Consider the following 21,413-nt stretch of genomic DNA (forward strand, 5'->3'; position numbering starts at 1 on the left):
ATGGGTGAGGTGTGTGCCGGACAGCCCTGAAGCAGCAGCACTGGGTATATCTGCGGGTGACAAGAAGTTCCTGGAGAACTTGGCTCACACGTCTTGCCCAGAGATTAAGTTCTGTCCTATTCCTCATAGGACAGGGCAGCACTGGAGATAAGTCTGGTGCAGCAATCCAGGAGGAAACAAATAAACAAAGGGGAAAAAAAAAGACTCATCTGGGATTCGAGTGTCCATTTTAATTTAAGTGCAAGGATGAAGCAGGGATTATTTGTTACAATAATAACAGCTCTGTTATTCCAAGCTACATGTAAAACCATGGCTGGCTTCTTAGCAAGCACCCCAGGTTTTGCAGAGAGATCAAGAAATACGTTAAGGTCTCCGCAGAACAAGCCACCATCCAAAACACCATTGCTATCCAAAATTACAGAACACTGTTGCATAACTTGTGTTTAAAACAGTAGTAAGGCTCTAAAGCAGCCTGGCCTTCGTGATCTGGCTCGGGAAAGCAACACAACACCCATACTGAGGGAAGGGTGAGGAAAGGAAGGTGGGAAGGATGAGGGAAGAGAGAACGTGAGTGATATAAAGTGCTCTACCACTCATAAACCAGGGGATTAACAACTATCTTGTCCCAAGTGACCATTATTTGCTCCTTACAGCTTCCAATCCATAGCAGCCAGCCACACTCCCAGAGCCATGCACATCCCTGCTGAGAGAGATCTAAGTGGCAGATGAGGAATCCCCAAAATACCCTTTCCCATACCGGCTCTGGCCTCAACAGAAGCACAGTCTCTGTCAAGCCCTTAAAGCAGCATGACAAAGGATCAGCAAGATAAAAGCTGCGAAGAACCAGCAGCCTGCTCCTACCACACGGCCCCTGTGTCCCCGGGCAGCATCGCATCGTGCAGAGCCTGTGGCAGCACTTGATGGTTTGCCTCCTTGCACCCGCTGCTCTCCGAGCCCCACATCCTGCTCCGAAGACTTCCCTGCAGTGTTGCTGACCAGGCTCCGAGCTGTCCTCTGCTCCCAGCATCGCAGGAGGAGACAGGAAACTCAGCCCAGCAGCTCCATCCAGAGACAACGCATATCACAGGCAAACCCAACCAGAAAAGCAAGTGGGAGTTTTCACGGCTACGTGACAGACAGTCCAGTCCCTCCAGTGCTGGCTGCTGGGACAGAGTGTACTGACCTGCTCTGTACACGGGCATGCAGCATGAGGAGGGCAACTGCCTGTGAGGAGCCGCAGGCCACAGAGCTCAGTGTTTATTACAGACACAACAGCAGGCATGACTCGGACCATGGTTTCACACGAGCAGATTACACATTTAAAATTCTAAAAAGCTGCAGCGCTCTCTGATGCTCTTTCTGGCCCGCCTCAAGGAGCAGAGTAAGCGGGCACAGATTTGTGCATTTATTGCGCAAGGCAAGTAACTGTCACACGGGACTGGGACCCTTCACTGGGGGAAAACGTGCCCTTCATCTGTCCAGCTGCACACACCAACACAGACAGCAAACGGGCTGTACGAATTCATGTTTTGTCTTTATAGCAGCGGCTTCACGGCACCAGTGTAAAGGACTGCTCCAGCCCCTAGAGCACAGCAACTGAAACACAGACAAACACACGCACAGAGCACAGTGTTGAGGGGGCATTTGGACAGACAGTAAAACTTATTACACACCAGAGACTGGGACAAGGAACTTCTCAAACGAGTACGCACATTCATTTCCTACCTGGGCTCTCACACACCCAAGGAAACGCACAGAGAGCAAGTGCCCCAAAGCAAAGATTAATTCTCTTCTCTCCAACAGCAACTGAGGGCTGAATTTTAGCTCAAGATTTAGCAGCCTTGTTAAGATTAGCTGGAAAGGCCTTTCCCCTGCAGCCCCTGTACACATTTGGAGCCATGATGCCACACACTTACGGAGTGTGCGACTCTATGGCGCTGTGACTTCTTCCAGGGTGTAACTCCTGCGTGCTAAGCTGGTAGCCCCCTCCCCAGCACGTCTTCACCGTGACACGCTGGGAAGCTCAGCTAAGAGGCGCACAAGCACTACAGGGTCTGCTGGACAGATTCCTATTGGTTCCAGTGCAGCAGAGATGTCTCTATTTCCTAGAAGCCTCTTTACACCAGTGCTACCTGTGTGCTCTTGAGGTCATGCTGGTTGAGGAACCTTTTGTTTGGCAGCAGCACGGATACTGCCTGGGGTTGGGGGGGATATAAGACAGAGGAGCTGAAGGAAAGAAGGGACAGATGGGTACTCCCACTCTCCCTCCTGCCTGGGGGTTTAACTGGGGAAAAGAAACCAAAACAAAAGCCACGCTTGAGTGCTATTCTTTGCGCTTTAAAAGAGTATTTTCCTAAAATATAAAAACCATCTTCCCCCTGGAAACCGCTAGAACGTAAACAATAAAAAGGGGATTTGGGGAGGAGAAGGGAGAGGAGGTTTGAATGTGCTTCCAGGCAGCAGCCCTTTCTAAGAGCAACGGGTGCCTCCAAGGCCCTATGCTCACCGACAGCCCTGTTCCTATGGCTCTCTTGCACATTTAGAGTTCCCCAGTGGGTCCGGACTTAGGATTCGATGATTAGCGGTTCGCAGCACATCCCGGCTGGTAGCTTAATCCTCTTCATCCTCACTGATGTCATAGGTGACTGCAGACTCGTTCCTGGAGCGATTGGCTGGTGAGGAAGGAGGAGTCTTGGTTGAAAACGGCCAGCGGAAGGAGGGAGATGGAGAGCGGTCATGCGTGGGGCTACTGCTGGGACTCTGCTTTGGGCTGATGGCCTGCAGCATCCGGCCCTTGCCCTCCTTCAGCATGTGTTTCTAGTGATGAAAGCAGGAAAATAGTTAGCATGGCTCAAATAGCAATGGAAATAAAGCAGAAAAAGCCCAAGCATCACTCTAGCATTTGGAAACTGCACACAGTATAATCATCACCCGTTTCCAAGCACCTCTAGCATGAAGTGCCTGTGATATTTGTTTGACAGCACAGGACAGGCTGGCAAAAACAAGAAGCTTCAGAGTCATCCCAGGCCAGTGACAAAGGGACTGTCAATCTCTTGGCTGCTCAGTGGCCTGCAGGACACAAGCTGGAGCTTACAGGCCAGCTTGTGGGACACCAGGACAAACATAACTGTTGTTACCCCACTGGCAAGGGTGAAGGTTCCCTATAAACAGGCTGCCCAAACCTGGGAGAACTTGTCTGGAGACCAGCATCAAGCACCACAACAAACTGTAAACCTTTGCTCTACAGAGCATGAGCTCCACAAGCCCCACAGTGACTGCTGAGCTCTTCAAAATCCCCTTTCCCCTCTTCCCAGAGCAGCTCCTTACCAATGCACCTTCTGGGCCAAACATCTCCAGGAAATTGCCGATGAACTCCCGGGACTTCTCTTCCCACTTCTGAATGAGATCGATACTCTTCTCCTCCACTTTCTGGACAAATTCCTTTGACTTCTCCTCTACATCCTTCACCCTCTTTTTCACCTTATCCACACGCTCCTGGAGGTGATACTTCTTCTCCTGTACAGTAAGTGGTGGATGAGAATACAGCTCACCAGATCTGAGTGGCGACCACCTCTGCTCTGTGTTATTACACTGAACTGCTGCTTAAGACTCAGCATCTCCATTAGTCTCGTGACACTTCTCCTTCACTTCAGTGACACTTCTTCCCTAGACTAAATGGCAGACACAGTGGGGCTGTGAGATGCTTTGTGGCAAGCACTGGGACAGTACATAGAGCAAGACTAAACCCAGATAAGCACTATCTAATAGGAGTGCATGGAAGAGGGAAATATTTATACAATATACAGATTAGATTTGAGTGACCTGCTGTAGGTCTCTGACTATCATGATAGCACAAGTCTTTTTGCTGGGTGTTTTTAAACAGAGGTAGAGTTACATGCCAAAGAGAGGTCAAGCAGCCATTACCTCTCCTGTTTTATTTTTGTATTTGACTGTATTTAAAAAATTAGGCATAGTATCTGAGTGATAAAAACCCCATGTTTACTACTTTACTTCCAACATCAGAAGTGCCTTCTGCCATGTATTCTGCTTGTGGGCTAGAGCTGCTCAGCCCAGCATCAGAGCATGTCCTTCTTTCCTACCCAAGCACTGCTGCTCCTGCAGCTCCAAGAAGGCAACAGTACAGCGAGAGCAAGATCAGATTTTATCCTAACAAATGACTCTACCTGAAGAAGGCGGCTGATTGAAGAGGAGAGAGATGAGACACAGCAGCTGCTGCCAAGAACAACCGCCACTTCATTCAATTCAAGAAAACAAACATTTTGCCACACACCCTGTCTCCAGCTCTTTCAACAGGTAAAGTCACCAAGACATTTCTGACAATGGAGCAGTATTTGCAAAACTCAGCTCCTCTGGGTGGAGGCAGTTCCAGGGGCAGAAGTAGTCTAACTTCTACTCCAAGGACACTGGTTTGGTGCAACTGCTTAGTTCTGCACACTGGCCCTTTGCTGGCATATGGCCAGACTGTGCTACCACTAGACAAGACTCTACATCTCCCCACTCTTTAAGATTCTGCTTCATGCAGCTTGTGGTGAGACACGCTTCGACTCACGTTTATGAAGCTGACGTTGAGCTCTTTAGCTGTGTAGCCCCGCTGCAGGTTCCGTCTGGCATAAACATCATAGTCCCGCACGATCCGGGTGATGATATCTGATGTTGAGATCCCCTCAGTCCTCTGAGTCGGTGCAAACATGCCTAAAGTTGGGGAACAGGACCCAGGACAGCTGTAGCAAGACACATGGCAAAAAGCTGCTGCCAGCTCTATTAGGAAACAATCTCTCCTGTCAAGAGCTCACGTCCTAACTGTCCTCACACCACCATGTCTTTGTCCTTGAATGTACAATACCAGGGTCCTCCTTTCTGGGACTATGAAGAAGACCTAAGTATGTCAAAATCATGTCAAAATACTATGTCTTCTAATGAAAACCTCTTCACTTTAGCTTGTTTAAAGACCAGTGACTATAATCCAGTGGATACAGAAGAGTGTGGTGATGAGGACAGGACAAGGAGTCCTACAATTTAGTGGTTGGAAATACAAGCAGCTCTGATGGCTGGGTTTGGACAGATTCAAATAAGCTGCACCCCCACTGAGTTTCACAGCAAACTAGAGAAGCCACTTTGCTAAGTTCATGAGATTCTCCATTTGTGAGAATCTGTAAGCCAAACTGTAGTATTTTTTCAAAAGGTGGCTGTAAATTCAATCACAATACCTAAATTAGAAGTAGGAATTAATGCTGGGAAAGGCTTGGCCTGGGACATGGAACAGTGTCAGCCTTATGAAGTAGGGCCCAAAGCTGTGTTTCTTTCAGACCTCAGAGCCTCCTGGGCAGACCTTGCTTCCAGAGGGTCACTTCCACTTCCCCAGGCATAATCCTGCCATACCGGGGCACAGGAGATCTTAGAGAGGAAGTCCTGGAGAATCTGACTCAGACCCACCTGCTTCTTTTATATGCTTATAAACATCATCACTGCCAGCAGAAGAATAGGGGATGTCATCATGTGCAACAAAGTCAATCTGAAAATTAAGAAAGCAATGCGAGTCAACATTTTATCTTGAAGGTGTAGGTCTCCTCTCTGTCAAAGGAAGGTAACTGTTTGCTCAACACCTCCACACAGGGGTGTGACAGAGAACAGCAATACACTTTGCTCTATTAAAAAGCAACACAGAGCAGTTCCAAGTTCTCACTAGCAATTGCGCATCAGTTGTAAGCACACATCAAAGAGGAAAGGTTGGGACTAAGGACACAGCTGTTTTAAGCTCCACAGAGAAATGGCTTGTTAATGGCAATAAGGGTAAACTAAGTAAACTCCCCTGGAGACTCCTTCACCTCCCAAAGCAGTTCAACAGATGTTAGAGAATCCTTTCACTTTATCTTACCAACTGATAAAAGACTTTCAAGACAGCTTGCCTGGTCTCCTGCTGCAGGGAAGCTGATGTAGATCTAAAGCTGCTCCTGCTGTAAGCAGGGAGTTGGACCAGATGCCCTCCAGAAATCCCTTCCAACCCATGTTATCCTCTCCCTACTGTACGTTTCACACCAATCTGTAACCAGCATCAACTTCTGCTGGAACAGCAAGAACCCTCTCAGGATTTTTCATCATGTCACAATCTCTACCTTATTTTAATGTTACCTGCCAGCTCAGCTAATGCTTCGAGTCTTCCAAGAAACCTACTTGATTCCCATAACCCATCTTATTCTATATTTAAGGAGTTTCAACAGAAACTGGTTGCTCAGGCAGAGGTCATCCCCGTGAATGAATTCTTGCTGTAAATAGCAAGCAGACAGAGGCTAGTCAAAATTCAGAACAGATCGGATATCACAAATTACCCTGTGCTCTGCCAGGAACTCTGGGGTGAGCGTCCACGGCGCATTTCTCACCACTTCATCCACGTAACGACAGTGCTGCACAGCGTCATACCGCTCATTTTCATTCATTACCGTGAAGCCCTTGAAGTTATGCGTTAGCTCATCACTGCAGACTGAAGAAAGAGGCAGAGAAGAGTGAGCTTGAGGTACTTACCTTTACAGCAAAAGGACCTTGCACACACCCTTGCTAAGACAGGCAGTTCCAGCTGCTGACACTGGCACTGCCAAACCCAGCTCTTCCAGCCACAAAGGACCAGGAAAAGGGAGCAGTGCAGGGCATTAAACTCCTGAGCAATTCTAGGCAGGTTGTTTGGGGGATTTCTGCGCAAGCTGGGGACCTACACCCCATGACTCCAAGATCTCTAGAGTCTACAATGCTTATCAAGAAAATCAGCCAATACAGAAGACAAACTGCTGTATGAAATGGCACCTGGGGACCTATTGGGCAAATACCTGCTTTTAAACCTATGCGTGTCTCCGGCTTGGAAACTGAAGCCCATGAAAAAGCCCACTGCCTAAGCTTCCAATTTCATAAAATGCCACACCGCAGTCTAGTTCTTTGAAAGTTGTATTAAAACAAAGGGTGAGTTCACAGCAAATCAAGTTAGCTTAATTATTACGTTCTATGAGAAAGTAAACGAACAACTCTTCATAATCTGCAATGTAAGACATTAAGGAGAGAGTTTTATTTGGTTATTAGACCCAAAAGTAAACAAGAAATTACCAGTCTCACTGGTATTGGACATATTTATGTTCTAGACAAACAGATGATAAAGAGCGGGTGAGATTGCTCCCAGCTTGGAGCTAATGTTCACTTGGGCTGTGGCTTCTTGTCTTTCAGTTCCTGGTGTGAGGGGATCAATTCATTGCTCTCCACCTCCTCGCCAGTCTCCCAGAGGCAGAGAGCATGATTACACACCTTGCTACATTAACATGCTAATAGTTTGACCTGAAGTTATTTTCCTGTCTGATGTACAGCATTTACATACATGGGGATGTCTTTCCACTTCCAAGATGTCTAAGCTCAGAGCGTTTTGTGGGTCGGAGCAACTATTTCAGCTCTCCTCCCTCCCTTCCCCTTACAGACACTACTGTAGCACACAAAAAATGCAGAAGTACCACTACAAAAATACCCTTAGCAGCGAGTGAAACTGATAAGGAAACAAACCACATGAAGACGTTATGATCACTGTCATAGGATCCGAGTTCTGTTTTGCTTCAGGAAGTTAATAGTAGTTGAGAAAACTAGTTAAAGGCATTCTCAGCTCTAATACTTTAACATCGTTATGCAGTCTGACCAGAGGTCACCTCCTGATAGACAACATGCACAGCCTGAACCGTCTTTAAGGTGGGTGAAGGCACTGGCACAGAGGCACTGTGTGGACAGAGGCTGGCATATTACAGCAGCCAGGAGATAGGGTTTCTCCTTTCCCGTTATATTCCTGAAGGAGGTTTGGCTGAAACACCTCTGCTACATTCCCCTCAGGCAGTCAGCAGGATATTCCTGACATCATGTAAAGACCCTTTAACCTAACAGATAAAATAGGGAAGTTTTGTTTGCAGAAACATGGCATCACTGATTTCCACGTGGCCAGGCACCATGCCCAAGGAACCACCGTTATCTCCACGCTCCTAGCATGACCTGTTTGGGATTAGCCATAAGCAATGCCCAGTGGAGAGCTGGAGCGGTGTCAGGGGTTGACTTGCTGGGCGATACAGATGCCACAAAGCTCAACCAGGCACAGAGGGACAGTTCCTCATTCGTTAACTGTCTCATTCAAGAGGCAGATGCTCAACTGCCTCATATTCTGACACTCACTTGCCAGTATCTGTCACAAAATAGAGGGGTCAAGTTATAACAGCCTGATCAGAAATCTTTCCCTCAAGTGTTCATTTGGTACAGGATATCTTTCTGCAGACACATTAACTCTCAAAATATTGCAATAAGACTCCAAGAGCATTCGGGATGCACTGAGAGCTGCTAAGGGCATAAAGACAAAACCCCTGCTATGCCATCTGTACACACAACCACGGACGGAGGTAAAGTGTACTCCTACGACAGCCAAAGTCAACAAGGTCACTCCTTACCTCCAACAATGAGGTATGTGTTTGGGAAGAGGTTCTTCGCTTGCATCAAGGCCCGGGCATGTCCAGAGTGAAACAAGTCAAATATTCCATCAGCATAAACTCTGACAGGGCGATCCACTGTGCCAAAGAGACAAAGAGACATTTGTGAAGATGTGTTCCTGGAGAAGCAGCTGTTGCTCATGCCTGCATTTGGGGACCTTCTGAAACTCATGGGGGCGTTGCAGAAGACTGGCAGAATGCAGAACCATAGCCAGGAAAGATTTGTGAAGAGAGATGGCTGGCACTCTGCCTTCCCACATGGAAACAAATGCTGCTGAGCGCAGAGCTGAAATACAACCATGTTCAAAGACAGACTCAAAACCTGCCACGTATCCACCAAAACAAGGTGGAGGGAGACCAAGGGGAAAGCAAACCCTGGACATCTCTCTCCTACAGAAATCCAAATGCAGCATTGACTTTTTGCACAGCACTAAGCTACCAGAGAGTAACTGGGCAAAATGCTTCAGGAGTGCCCAGTTTCCCCGTGCCAGCCACAGTGGCATCTCAAGACCTTTTCAGCATCCTCCTCTGCAGCCTGCTGCCACAGCTACCAGTGTGGCTGAGGGACTAGACTCTTCTGATTCCCCACCTGCATCATTAGCTCCCCCGAGGCCTGTGAAGTGTGTGACTGTATCCAAAAACCCAGCTGGACAACTTAAAGAAAAGCAGATAAAATTCTTCTGAGCCACTGGCACTATCAGTTAAATCCATAAATAAATAAGGAGAAAAAAAAGTTTTCCTCGGGCCACCTACGCCAGGGGAAATTGTAGCTCTTCTCTTTGAGGACACCACAGAGGTAAAGCGAGACAGTGTAGCACTACCACGTAATAGCAGGAGGCTCCCTGACTTCTGGTCTCCTGGGACTGCACAGGACTCCAGCTCTCTTGCTGCTGGTAACAGAAAGCCACACATTCCTGGTATTCAACACACTTGGGAATGGCCTGCTGCTCTCTGGCCCAATTCAGGCAGACAGTTTCAGAGAATTGATGTGAGCAGAGGCACACCAAAGTCGCAGCGATGGAAGGGGAAGAGATAAGACCTAGCAGAAGAGCTGAAACCCCATGGGTCTGAGCAGGGCCCTGAAGTTTCCTAGAGACAGAGTCTGGGAGGCAGCAAGAGACAGAGTCGATACAAAGGCAGGGTTGTTAATTTCCAGTTAAAGAGAGCAGCGAGTTTGAGGACAGCCTCTTACAATCACTTTTTAGCAAGTCCATTTCAGTCTGACAATGCCAGGAGGCTCTGGAGAGCCAAGGATCTGGAAGTCTAAGGCTGCATAAGCTTTCTGTATGCCAGAAGAGGGCTGGACCTGGCAGGCCTTTATTAAAGTGCAAACACGTTCTGGAAATTGGCTGGGACATCCTTTCCTTTTCCGTCACACCTGCAGCAGCTACAGATCCCGAGCACAGGCATAAACAGCAACAAGGAAGCATGCAGTGTGTTTCAGTCTTAGCAGGCAGGACAGCCATCACTGTTGAAATCAGAGACCTTTGTGCAGGATCTGGAGACTTTCAACTGGGAAATTAACGTGGACTGTGAAAAGCATTGGATTTCCAGAACCTTCTGCAGGAAACCACTGCCAGGTCTCAATCTGAGCTGGCTCATCTCTCAGCAGCAGTCAGGTAGGTAGAAGTGCAGCATTTTTATTGTCTCTGTTTCCATAACAGAGAGGGCGAGTAAGACAGCACTGTCTGCACACTCTGGCAAGAGAGGGCAGCCATCCTTGAGTCAAGGGTCAGTCCTGCCTCTGCCTCCTCTTTGGACTTGCAAAGAGAACAGTGTTTCTCCTAGTTTGGTTTACAGAATAAAAGGACATGTTCTTGTTGTGGGGCTGGCCTACTGTGTTTAATGACACTGACTTCAATCCAAATCCAGATCAGAAGGGGACATTCTGGACAAAGATGTATGTTGGTTTTACTTGCCCATTTTAAGTTTCGGAAGAGATGACTTTTAAAGTGCTTAACTTTAAGCTACCTCAGACAAAGTAGTGCAGAAAAACGTTAAGTGCTAATACTAATCTATAGGTATCAGTAGCACAGGAAGAGCTAAACCACAAATATCTATTTGCTTCAAATAGTCTTACTGGGGAAGGTACAGCTCCTCACACACAAAGACTCCAATTTCAGTTATACTGAAAGGCCCAGTTTCACATGGAACAGTTATCTAATCACCAGAGCATTAACTAAGTCATTGGCTGCAAACCTGGTCTGATACACAAGGTTGGATCAGTCTCAGAGATATCAAAATAATACCCCCCCCCCCAGAACTCAACATTTACACAACCCTTTCCATCTGTTTTTTACTTACAAGGGGTCCCTCTCATTGCTTCTTCATATGTTACTCTGATGTATGGCTTGCTGTAATCGATTTCCACTTCATCTGAAAATGGGGCCGGTTCCCTCAGTCCCTAAAGAGCCAGAGAAGGTTAGCTGTGAGAACGCAAAGGTGAGTGCACTATGTAGCGGTAGCACTGCGACTGCAGTGTCCTAGTCACCAAGTGACTCACTGTGTCTCTGCACGATTCAAACACATGTACTGAAAGACTAATTAGCGTTAAACCTCAAAACAGCCCTGCAGGGCAATTAGCCTGAGTTATGGAGAGAGAAAACTCTACTTAAGAAGGTGGTAGTCATACTGGACCCAAGAAAACTGGCGGTTCAGGTCTGCAGCTGGTAAAAACAGACTTTTGACAAACAGCAGTTCACAGCAACACAAGCCAAGCTTCATCAAACCTTGCTGTCGCAGCTCCAGCTATGCCCACCCGGGCAAGACCATCACTTTGTTGTGTTTGACTGCTTCTGCTGTGATGTACAAATTGTAACAGCTCCTCAATTTGAGTATATGAACAAGCAGAAGAGCAACACCAACAGTAGCACAAATTCCCAGGGAACATGTATATTGTCACCTATTTCTGAGCCACACATGGTGAAAGACTGACCTCAGCCTGCGGCAGAATACCTCCAGCTGCTGCAGGAAAACCCCTCTAATCTGCTAGCCTGACCACAGTGGTATGTTTAACCAGCAGCTGAAGCTCAGATATCATTTCTGGTCTCTTCTGAATGTAAACAAAACATCTGCCCTTCCCATAAGAGAACAAACAGCTCGATTTCCTTCTAGCAGGAAGGTGTGGGGCAGCAATGGATGTCTCTCTTCTGAGCCAGAAGACTAGGAAACAAGCGTGCAGGTCATTACAATACCTTCATGCTGCAAAAAGCTAATCAGCAGTTTACTCTCTGGCTTCCTGTCCCACTGCAGCATCCTGCCACAGTGCCCAGCACCACTGCAACCAGAAAAACCACTGCTATTATTGCTAACGTCATTCCTTATTAGTGCTCAAAGTGAAGGAAAGCAACCACTGACCACTACAGCATTCAAGCAAACTGATACTGCCAAAAATCTCCTTTAACTTACTGAGAGGCTCCAGTACCCGCATTTCACACAACACCTCCTCTACTGGGATCCTTACTGTTAGGTTAAGGCCTGCAGGTCTCTCCTTTCATCACTGCTATTATATCTGGGACTTGTGAATAAAACCAGATTCTTTGCAGTTTGGTTGTCACATACCTGATAAGAAGCTAGGAATGAAAGCATTAAAAAAAACCTATCAAAATTATCAGAGGATCACAGAGAAATGCCCTCAAAAGCTCCTACCGCAGTCTTGCCCTTCATCTGAAGCACCTACGAGGGTCAGGACTCAACCTGATGTGCACAATACAACAGGCTTATGTGTTGTTACTACCATCTGTTGCCGAGCCCCACTGCTTTAGGGGAACACTCTGCCAGCCAGCTCTTTAGTTGGGAGCAGTAAAAGCTTCAAGGCAATGTCACAGTTAGGCAACGCTATTACTCTTGCTACAATAAATAAAACTTTCACAAAAGGAAGAAAAAAGGAATCTTTCATCAGGTTGTCTGCATTAGTCCTGTCGCTAAAAAACAGCCAGGAAGTTTAGAAAGTGGCTAGATATTGTGTTGTGCTGTTCATAGACAGATGCTTTATTTCTAACACAGGACAGACACCAACTTGAAGAACAAGTGATTCCCATAGGATAATCTGTGCACTTTTCTTTCCTTACTGAAATATATGAGGTCTTTAAGAGGGACAGGGTGGATTTTGACAACAATCATGGATATTAAGGCTCTGTGGGACAAGTCACGCAACAGCTCAAGCCTCCATTCCCAAAGCTTCCCTCCCCAATTCTCACTGCTGGCGCTGCTTTTACTTCGTTACCATCTGTCAAATGCCCTGAGACAGGACTGAAGAGCAAAATGTTATTATCAAAGAGGAAGGCTGCAACACGTCACTGTATTTTGCCACGGATTATGACCCCAATATTACGTGGCAGGGATGGTAGCTGGCTTTTGACAGAGATAAGGAAAGAGCAATTAGAGTACAGGTGATATGCAGGACAGCTCCAGGAAGAGGGCAGAGAAGAGCAAGCCCATCATTGCAATATTGTGGTAAGGACAAGTTAAAGTCAACTCTTTACAGTGGCATTAACTGGCACAGACCCCCTTTAGAAGAGACCCCACTAGCTTTAGCTTGTTAAAGCTGTCCCAAGGTTGAACTAGGAGAAACCCTTTTACTTTTTTTGTTGTTTTGTTTTTTTTCTACGAACACTCCTGAAGCATCAGCAACATAAATGCAGTCTCCTGCCAGACCACGAGAATCAAACTAAGTCATCTTCCCGGTGTTTCAGAGTGTGGATTCAATAGTTTGCTTCTGCAGGTGCTTACAGATCTCAGACCCTCCTGCAGCTCCTCTGACTTGAACAGGACTGCTTTCTGCTAGGTGCATGAGTTGTTACATGTTTGTTTGGATTATTTTTCCCTCCTGCCAGGTCACTTAAGAAAACCCACCTGTGAGAAAGGAATGCCTACTTCTCCACTGATATCTATATGCATGCCTGTTCGGGTTCAGCTTAAGGGACTACAACAAGCCGGACACACCACAAAAGCAGCTTAGCAATGCCGGCCTCAGACCTAATTTAAGACCATGTTGTAAGTATGTTATTAGTACGACCAAAGGAAGATTTTAAATTGGCTTTGCAAGAAGGATAGCTACTGTCATTTGCTTCTTCCACCCCCCCTTGTTTTCTGTGTTCACAGAAAAAACATCACATTTATCTTTCTGCTGTTATAGCTCAATGTCCTAATCTGGCAAGCACCTAAAGCTCCTATCTCTGCTTACTTACGAATGAGCGTCGGGACATTTTTGGAGGGATTCCATCCAGCTCTGTGGCCCCATTGGGGCCAGCTCCATCTTTTCTTCTCTTTCGGGAATTCAGCCTGGAGGAGGTTGGCGGCTCCATCTTGCCAAGCACGTCCAGTAAGAACTGGAACAAAATGAAGGAGAGGGGGGAAAAAAAAAAAGAAAAAAAAAAAAAAAAAGAGATATTTCTCAGTTCTTCCAAGGAAGAATCAGTCAACAGCAGGCACAGTGCACAGAAGGTCAGAGCAAAGACACAGCCACCTAACAAGGGGCTTAGCCAGTTGTATTTGGCATCAGCTGCCAAGGCTTGACAAACAGTGCCTGGTGGGAATACTGAATCATTTAATGCCACTTGGAGCTGTTCTGCGGAGAGAAGCATGCAGCAGTCAGCTGGTTGGAGAGAAACTCGCACAAGAGTTGCAATGCAAGTTATAAATCATTACTACAAGGCTAATTATGCTATTTTAGCATCTGAAAAGCAACCTAAGGAATAAGGCATGCCCAGTCCACATTCAGCCCTCCCCCAGCTCTCATTTTGATGAATGCAAACACTCTTCCGCCCTTCTGTGCCTCCCCCTTGCCCACCAAGACAGCTGGTGAGTGTGCAGAGGAAGGAGCAGGTTTAAGCAGAAGGACAAGAGTGAGGAAAGGAAGGTGCAACCCATGGTCACAACTTAAACAAATAGCTGGCTTGATGTTTGCTTTGTTGTTTGTGTAAGACCAAGCTGCAGCTCCCCAGTAGGGACAGCTCACCTTGGGATGGCTGCCACCATGCTCCCCTCTTGTCCCCTGTCCCCACTGCAGTGGTGACTCAGCTGACGGTGAAGCAGCTGCTGACACCACATTAGGGCACACTTACTTCTGGCACTTTACGTACCAGGTTGTAATTAGTGGTGGTTCAGCTGAACTGCTTCTGTGATGAACAGACAGATAGACAACCAGCTTGGGACAGAAATCATGACAGCTATCTGGAAGTAAGCTATCCTTGCTTTTGAACTGGAGTCACTGTACCTTCCCAAAAGGGCCCTGGAGCATTAGGAAGCCCAGCACTTCACACAGCTGAAGCAAAGCTAGGGATTTATAGAAAGGCACAGCAGCAAACATTCCCTTTTCAGCTATTACAGGAGTTAGGAATGGATGGTAGATTTGTGAAGTTTGTAACTAAAAAGCAGCATTATCCCTCTTGAAGTGTGCAGCTCTCCATTGCAGCAAATGGCACTTCTGACCCAGCATTCCTGAGAGCAGCACGACCCCTCCGCCCAGGAATGATGCTTACGTGTGTGCCTCAACACCCTAATAATAACAGCTGTGTGGAATTTAAAACTTCTCCCCACCCAGATGTAGTAGGTGTGCTGGAACACGTCAGGTGGGGCAAGTGCGAGGTATGAGAAAGGGCAGATGTCCCTCTGAATACCATCCCTCTCCTTGGCAGAGTCTGCCAAGCGTTTCTACTCAAGACGAGCTGGGACTGTCCTCAGTGAGGGCTGCTGGGCAAAGCCCTGCTGTTCAGCAACCAAGAAGTGTGGGCTTTGTGAAAGAGAGCTGTTAAGAAGCAGAATGAGTGATTGGACTCACCCAAGCACAAATGACTCCAAGTTAAGGAATGTTCCAAAGTAAGGAGTCAAACACAGCTTAATACACACGAACATACCGCTCTCCCCACCTAGCATCAACAAGATGATACCTCATGAACAGCAGTAGGGCCAAACACAGCTGAACTGGTTTTGGGCTACATGCATGTGGGTACACCAGACTGCTCTGCTAGACCTAGCACAATGCACTAAGAACAGGAAAAAAGAATCTTAGGTGAGTGGGGAGCCAAAACAATATTTGGGAGAAGACAAAAATGACAGTGAAGAGCAGCCACAAGGACATTTCAGAACCGCATGAGCCATCCAGCACTCACTCCATAATGCCTCCGAGTCAAGTTTGCTGAGCTTCCCCCATTCCAGTAATTAATTTACTATTTCCTAATAACAGACAAACATATGGGAGTGTGCAAAAGCAATCTCAGGCAAAAAGAGTTTGCAACCCTGAGCTCCAAGTCTTCAAACACTTAAGATTTAACTTTCAGGCAAGATCTGTGCTATAAATGCAGCAGCTTCCAGAGTGCCTCTGCAAAAACACAGGGTATGACACAAGTAATTCTTAGGTTTTGCAAGGTGCCATCTTGCAAGAGCACTCTGTATCAGTTATTTACTTCACCACCACAGTCCGAGCAGACCATCCAGTTCACAAGAAGCAGCAGACCTCTGGTTCAAGTAACCTCAGCATTCATGGAAGCAGTGGAGGGAAACAGTAGCAGATTTTCTTGTTAGTTGCTCAAAATAATTTAACTGTGCTTCGAGTCACCTGTTGGTCTCTGACCACTTGCTTTGCTCCCCTTTGGAGAGAATTAAAAGGTCTGTTAGTGGGCTGAGCGCAGTCATTCTGAACCACTGCCCAGTAAAACATTAAAAAGCACTGGCAGAGGTTTCGGTGCTGAAGTACGGACATAGCAGCCTCCACACACAAACAGGTAAAGCTCTTCCCATGTCAGCTTGGCCCATGAGAGCAACCAGACTTGTCTGCACAGCAGCACACTCTCTGCTGAGTTATCGCCAGCGTATTGCTGCTGGGTGCAGAGCTCAGGGCCAGCCAAAGAACCGCAGGTTACAACACAGGGCAACACTGTGCTTTATGCCGATGTACAGCAGCACTGTCTGAGCCCAGGAAATCTCCAACAGCTTCTTCCAATCCCTCACAACACCCAACCATCTGCTTTCCTCCACACTAACTCCCTTTTCCACTTCTCAGGGTATACATAGTCAAATGATGGCAAACAATAGGTTAAGCAAATGGATTTGCTTTGCATTAAATAAGCAGCAGTGGTCAGACAGCATCAGCCACCCGCAGCAGCAGTGGCTCTACCTGACGTACCAAGGGAGACACCAGCTTTGAGGATGGTGCAAATATGCTCTACCTGGTCTGATGTTACAGGCTAGATGATGCCGAAGGAGCCTCTGCAGTATCCAGAAAGCTGGGTTGGGCACCTCAAGAGTGACACAGCTCTGCTAATCACTCTAATCTCTGCTAATTTCTGTATTAATTTGAATACAGAAATTAAATAATAATTTTACCACTCTTCAGAGTTTTAAAACCTCTGTTCTGTGGCTAGTATGATTCTGGGACATCCTCCCAGCACCAAACTCACCTTCGTTAAAAACTGGGGACACACTGTTTTTAAAAACAAACCATACCTTACTGTGATAAAGCTACTAATCTTAGAATGTTTTATTTTGACTCCAATGACTAAAATAGTAACCCAAACAATTACTTACTAACAATGGGATCCAGCATCTGTAGCTAAGCTTAACACATGAGCACACAGCTTTGCTTCCCCAAATACGTAAAACACTGACTGTTCTAAAATTAATTACATTTGCAGCAGATGGGGCAGGGGGAAGAGAAGATAGCTCTCAAAGCACATCCTGAAAAACTCCCAAGATAAAAAAAAACAGGCATAACCAGAAGAAAGAGCCTCGCTGTAAAATATTAACATTGTTCTATTTTGTCTAAGGCGTCACTCTCTTGCATTACTGAGAATATGAGAAACTGCTTGCTAGGAGCAAAGCTAAGAAGTACCCCATTTAGGAAACCAATGGGCAAATCACAGTCTCTGCGCCACTTTGCAAAACACTTGGGGCTTTGCTTCTGAAACTTACTTCTTTGGTGCATATCCTGTACCAAAGAAGCACCTTGCATCACCTGCCAGCAAGCTCACCTTGAGAGAGAGTCTCACAGACTCTGCGAGGGGCAGCCGACTGTCAGACAGGAGAGGAGTTGCTCTCCCTGTCAGGGAATTGCTCTCCCTGTCAGGGAATTGCTCCTCTCAGTTGCCAAGTGCCGATATTGAATGAAGGAGGGGAAGCAGGCTGAAGGGACAAATAGGAGTTTTCTTTGAACTGTGGCAATAACAGCCTTCAGAAATTATCCAGCACTTTGCTGAGAATACTACTACAAAGCTCAAGTCATTTCCCACTGAAACGCAGCCGCTTCTGGGAGGGAAGGACAAGCATTGATTACCACAAAGAAAAAAATTATATAGGTAGGGAAGGAATTTAAAACTTCTCCTTTAGTGTGAGTTAACTACACCATCATCAGAGCTGGAATTTAACCACAACACCCAAGTTAACACCTTTGGCAGATGGAAAAGGTCAGAATAGGCGTGGCAAATCTTCTTGCTTAGCCAAAGCCTTATCTCACTGCCTGCATCTTCATGGACAGTACATGTTTTGTTTAGCCTTGGTGGTGTCAGAGAACTGCCTGCCTCACACTACAACGGAGAGCAGATCAGATGTTTCTGCAGCCCAAGCACACGGATGCATGAGGACCTGGCCCATCTGCATTCTTTGTGTTTTGGTGTCCCAAGGAATTTCTTGAAGGACATTCTCTGCGAATCTACATGCTAAAGCAGGATTTCTTTGGCCACTTCCGCCGCTTTTCACTTGAAGATTTGCGCACCAAGGCAAAATAAATCCTGCTACTTAAACTTGAAGCCTGCGATAAACAAGAGCTGACTGCAACAACTCAGCAAATGCTCCAGCCCAAGGCTGTTGCATTTCCCAGAGATTTGACCCCATGCAAGACTGGCACACTGGACCAGCGGAGCCCCTCCGACACCCACAGTTGCCAGGCTCCCCGGGTGGCACTGCCCACTCCCAGGCTCCCCCATCCTCCCGCTGAACTTGGAAGGCGTTGGCACAGTCAGATGTGACTGTCATGTGCTGCTTTGCCTATAAGATCACTCCACTTTACAGGAGCAAGCTATCTCTCTTCTGCTGACTCATCTGCAGGCAAATACTACTAAACTTTGCATTCTGCCAGCTGTCTGCAGAGAATTGCCTTGACACATGGACAGCGAGAGCCTCAAGGAAAAGAAACAAGTCCTGTCACTTCAGATAATTCCCCTGCCAGGCTGTAAAGTACCCTGCACTCCTTGGTCATGGGGAGAAGAGAATCATTTTCCCCACCTCCAACCCCCCCCCCCCCTCACAATTAACGTTACTGGTGTGTATCCCTGTGGAGGTCTGTTGCAGATAGAAAGACTCAGAAGAGGTTAATGACAGAAGACTCATCACAGTGAGAAACTGATGAAAGCCTGCTCACAAGATAGAGGGTTAACCTGTACATAATTATGGGGAGAGATCAGGATCTCCCTCTCCAGTATGTGCTTAAAAATCTTGCCCAATATCCAAAGTAATGTCATTCCCAGCCCAGGCTTGTGAGGCCCAGATTCGCCGCAACCTCCAGACTGAGGGCACCTGCTTAAAAACTGAGTGACCCAGCCTCCTCACATCAAGAAGGCTGCGACTCTCCCCACAGACAGCACCAGCTCTATCTAGGCAGTCTAAGCCCCTCATAAAGGTTACTGCAGGATCTGGCAGGCAGAGTCCTGCCTACACTGAAGACACAGGCTGTTCAGCTACTCTGGTGGAGCAAAAGCAGCTATCCTGCAGCGTATTCATAGCCATGTGAATGTATAAAAGGCATTCCAGTTCAGCCAGTGCCACACACTGGTCCAACAGTATACAGACCCAGACCTTTGCTATACCAGCTAAAACAAACCCCCAAGCCTTGCATCCCCTCCTGCTACAGGCAGGCTGATAACATTTTCTCAAGGAGAGCCCAAGCACACACAAGATCTGGTACCTGTGTCCTGCAACTGATGAAGAGATGCTGCTTTTCACCAACAAAGTCTCAAACGGCTTAGGATAACTCTCTCTAACACCACCACAACTGAAAGCAGTGCAGCATGGTCACCTAGGCAGCGCTGCTATGAAATACACGCAAAAAAAAAAAAAAGAGAAACTGTTGGCAAGACATTCTCTGTGAATTCACGGCCCTTCTAGGTACACCATAACCCCGAGGCACTGAGCGTCCTGGCACGTGAAAAAGTCTCTGCTGTGGTTAGGGAAGCAGCAAGGGTAGGGTTTATGCAGAGTATCAGAGAATATCTGGAGCCTGCCCAGGGACAATAAAGTACAAGGATGGGCGCTCATTCCGAACCCGACTTTTGTGTTGCCTTGTGTTTTGTTTTTAGGGCTTAACAACAGAGCCTTTTGAGACTTTGGGAGGTGACCTCCTTTAGTAAGTTTACACATCAATACCAAACCCTCGGTCCAACAATTATTGTTTGTAGCTCACTCTACAGTAATTTCAAGACAATTACAATCCAGATCTTGGACCAAGAAACTTCCACGTCATGAATTTTAATAATTCTGTATATGCAGGAAATTTCTTCAGGAAATAAAGTGCGTGCATTTGCCATCTGAATTTCAGAAGCAAATACGGTGACTGTCCTCAAGCCCTGGAGTCCTGAGGATGGAAACCCACCAGTACCTGCTTCTGACCATGCCAGTCTTTGCCAGTTGCAGGCTGGGGGACCTGGTGCTGCAATGGCACGGGGTGGGCACAGAGGAGGGAAGGCCACCTGCAGCCCCCTGCACTTCCCTCCACAGCGAGCCAGGGCTCCTGAGGAGCATCACATCTCTGAGAATTCCTGCAGACTTCAACTCTAACTACAAAACCATTAATTAGTGCAGCCAGGACCTTGGTGGACACAAAACGTGGGCTGGAGAGGATGTGTGCCTGCACATCAGCTAGGTCACACCTTCCTCCTCCGCAGCCAGGGCCATCTCCTCGTTGTTCTCCTTCTCTCTCCCCAGACCTTGGCTGTGTCCTCTAGATTGGGGGATGTCCCCCAAAGCCCCAAGCCCTGGCAGTGTACTCCAAAAGGTTCCCAAAGCATCTACTGCTGTCAGCCTGTTGTACCCTTCCTGACACAGCACCCCTGGGGGGAAACCTGTCCCCAGGGCCACCCTGGAGGGACAACCTCCATAGCCACTCCAGTGCCCCCCCCAATTCCCAGTAAGAGACCCACAGCCACCCCGGTGTCCCCCCTATATTCCCCAATAACAGACCCCACAGCCACCCCACTGTCCCTGCCACATTCCGCAGTAACAGACCCCACAGCCACCCCAGTGTCCCCCCCATATTCCCCAGTAACAGACCCCATAGCCACCCCAGGGCACCCCCCAGACCCCAGTGACAGACCCTACAGACACACCGGTGTCCTCCCCCCTGGTGTCCCCACGCTCCCCCCTACCAGCGCGCCGCCGGCCGCAGGCACCTCCGCAGCCCGGTCCGGCTCCGCCGCCGCTGCCGGAGCCGCTCCCGGCCCAGCCCCGCCCCGCTCCCGCCAACGCCAACGGGGCGGCGGGCGGAGCCGCTGCGTGTCGGGCCGGGGCGGCAGGAAGGGACCGGCCGCGCCCCGGGAAACCGCGCCCGGAACCTCCGTTCCGGTTCGCAACGGGCCGTCCCCTCCCGGGGGTGGTCCCATAGGATCGAGGGTGCCCGGGGGCTCCGCGTTGACACCGGGGGAACGGCCCAGCGCCGTGCCCGGCGGCCCTTCACCTGTCAAATACAGACTCTGGGGGTCGTGGAAGAGGGGAGCCCGGTGGCCCTACAGCACAGCCGGCCGCGGCGGCTGCACGGCAGCCCTTCAGGCTCGGCCCGGCCGGTCTCGGGGTGGTGGGGCGGGAATTCCGCTTCGGTCTCTCTCCAGGGAAAAAAATATAGCACCTGTCACCCAGCACAGGCTGCGGCCAAGGGTGGCCGAAGGTGGGCGATCACAGACTCAACCCGGCTTTGTA

At 48.0% G+C, this 21,413-nt stretch overlaps 1 protein-coding gene across 2 annotated transcripts; it reads right to left on the reverse strand.

Moving 5' to 3' along the window:
- Positions 1 to 202: 202 nt before the first annotated feature.
- PCYT1A (phosphate cytidylyltransferase 1A, choline) lies at positions 203 to 20,936 on the reverse strand (the record flags this gene model as incomplete). 2 transcript variants are annotated; one of them, XM_082487372.1, is made up of 9 exons in its annotated part: positions 203 to 2,817; positions 3,328 to 3,516; positions 4,571 to 4,713; positions 5,455 to 5,533; positions 6,348 to 6,499; positions 8,475 to 8,591; positions 10,818 to 10,917; positions 13,703 to 13,843; positions 20,867 to 20,936. In XM_082487372.1, the coding sequence occupies 8 exons, from the start codon at positions 13,817 to 13,819 to the stop codon at positions 2,611 to 2,613; spliced, it is 1,104 nt and encodes a 367-aa protein (XP_082343498.1). In that variant the 3' UTR covers positions 203 to 2,610. The 2 variants fall into 2 exon arrangements, with proteins under 2 accessions (XP_082343498.1, XP_082343497.1); XM_082487371.1 differs by lacking the exons at positions 10,818 to 10,917; positions 13,703 to 13,843; positions 20,867 to 20,936 and having other exon boundaries at positions 8,475 to 8,814.
- Between the last annotated feature and the right edge of the window lie 477 nt (positions 20,937 to 21,413).

Source organism: Vanellus vanellus, assembly GCF_965231255.1.
Source record: "Vanellus vanellus genome assembly, chromosome: 8".
NCBI lineage: Eukaryota > Metazoa > Chordata > Aves > Charadriiformes > Charadriidae > Vanellus > Vanellus vanellus.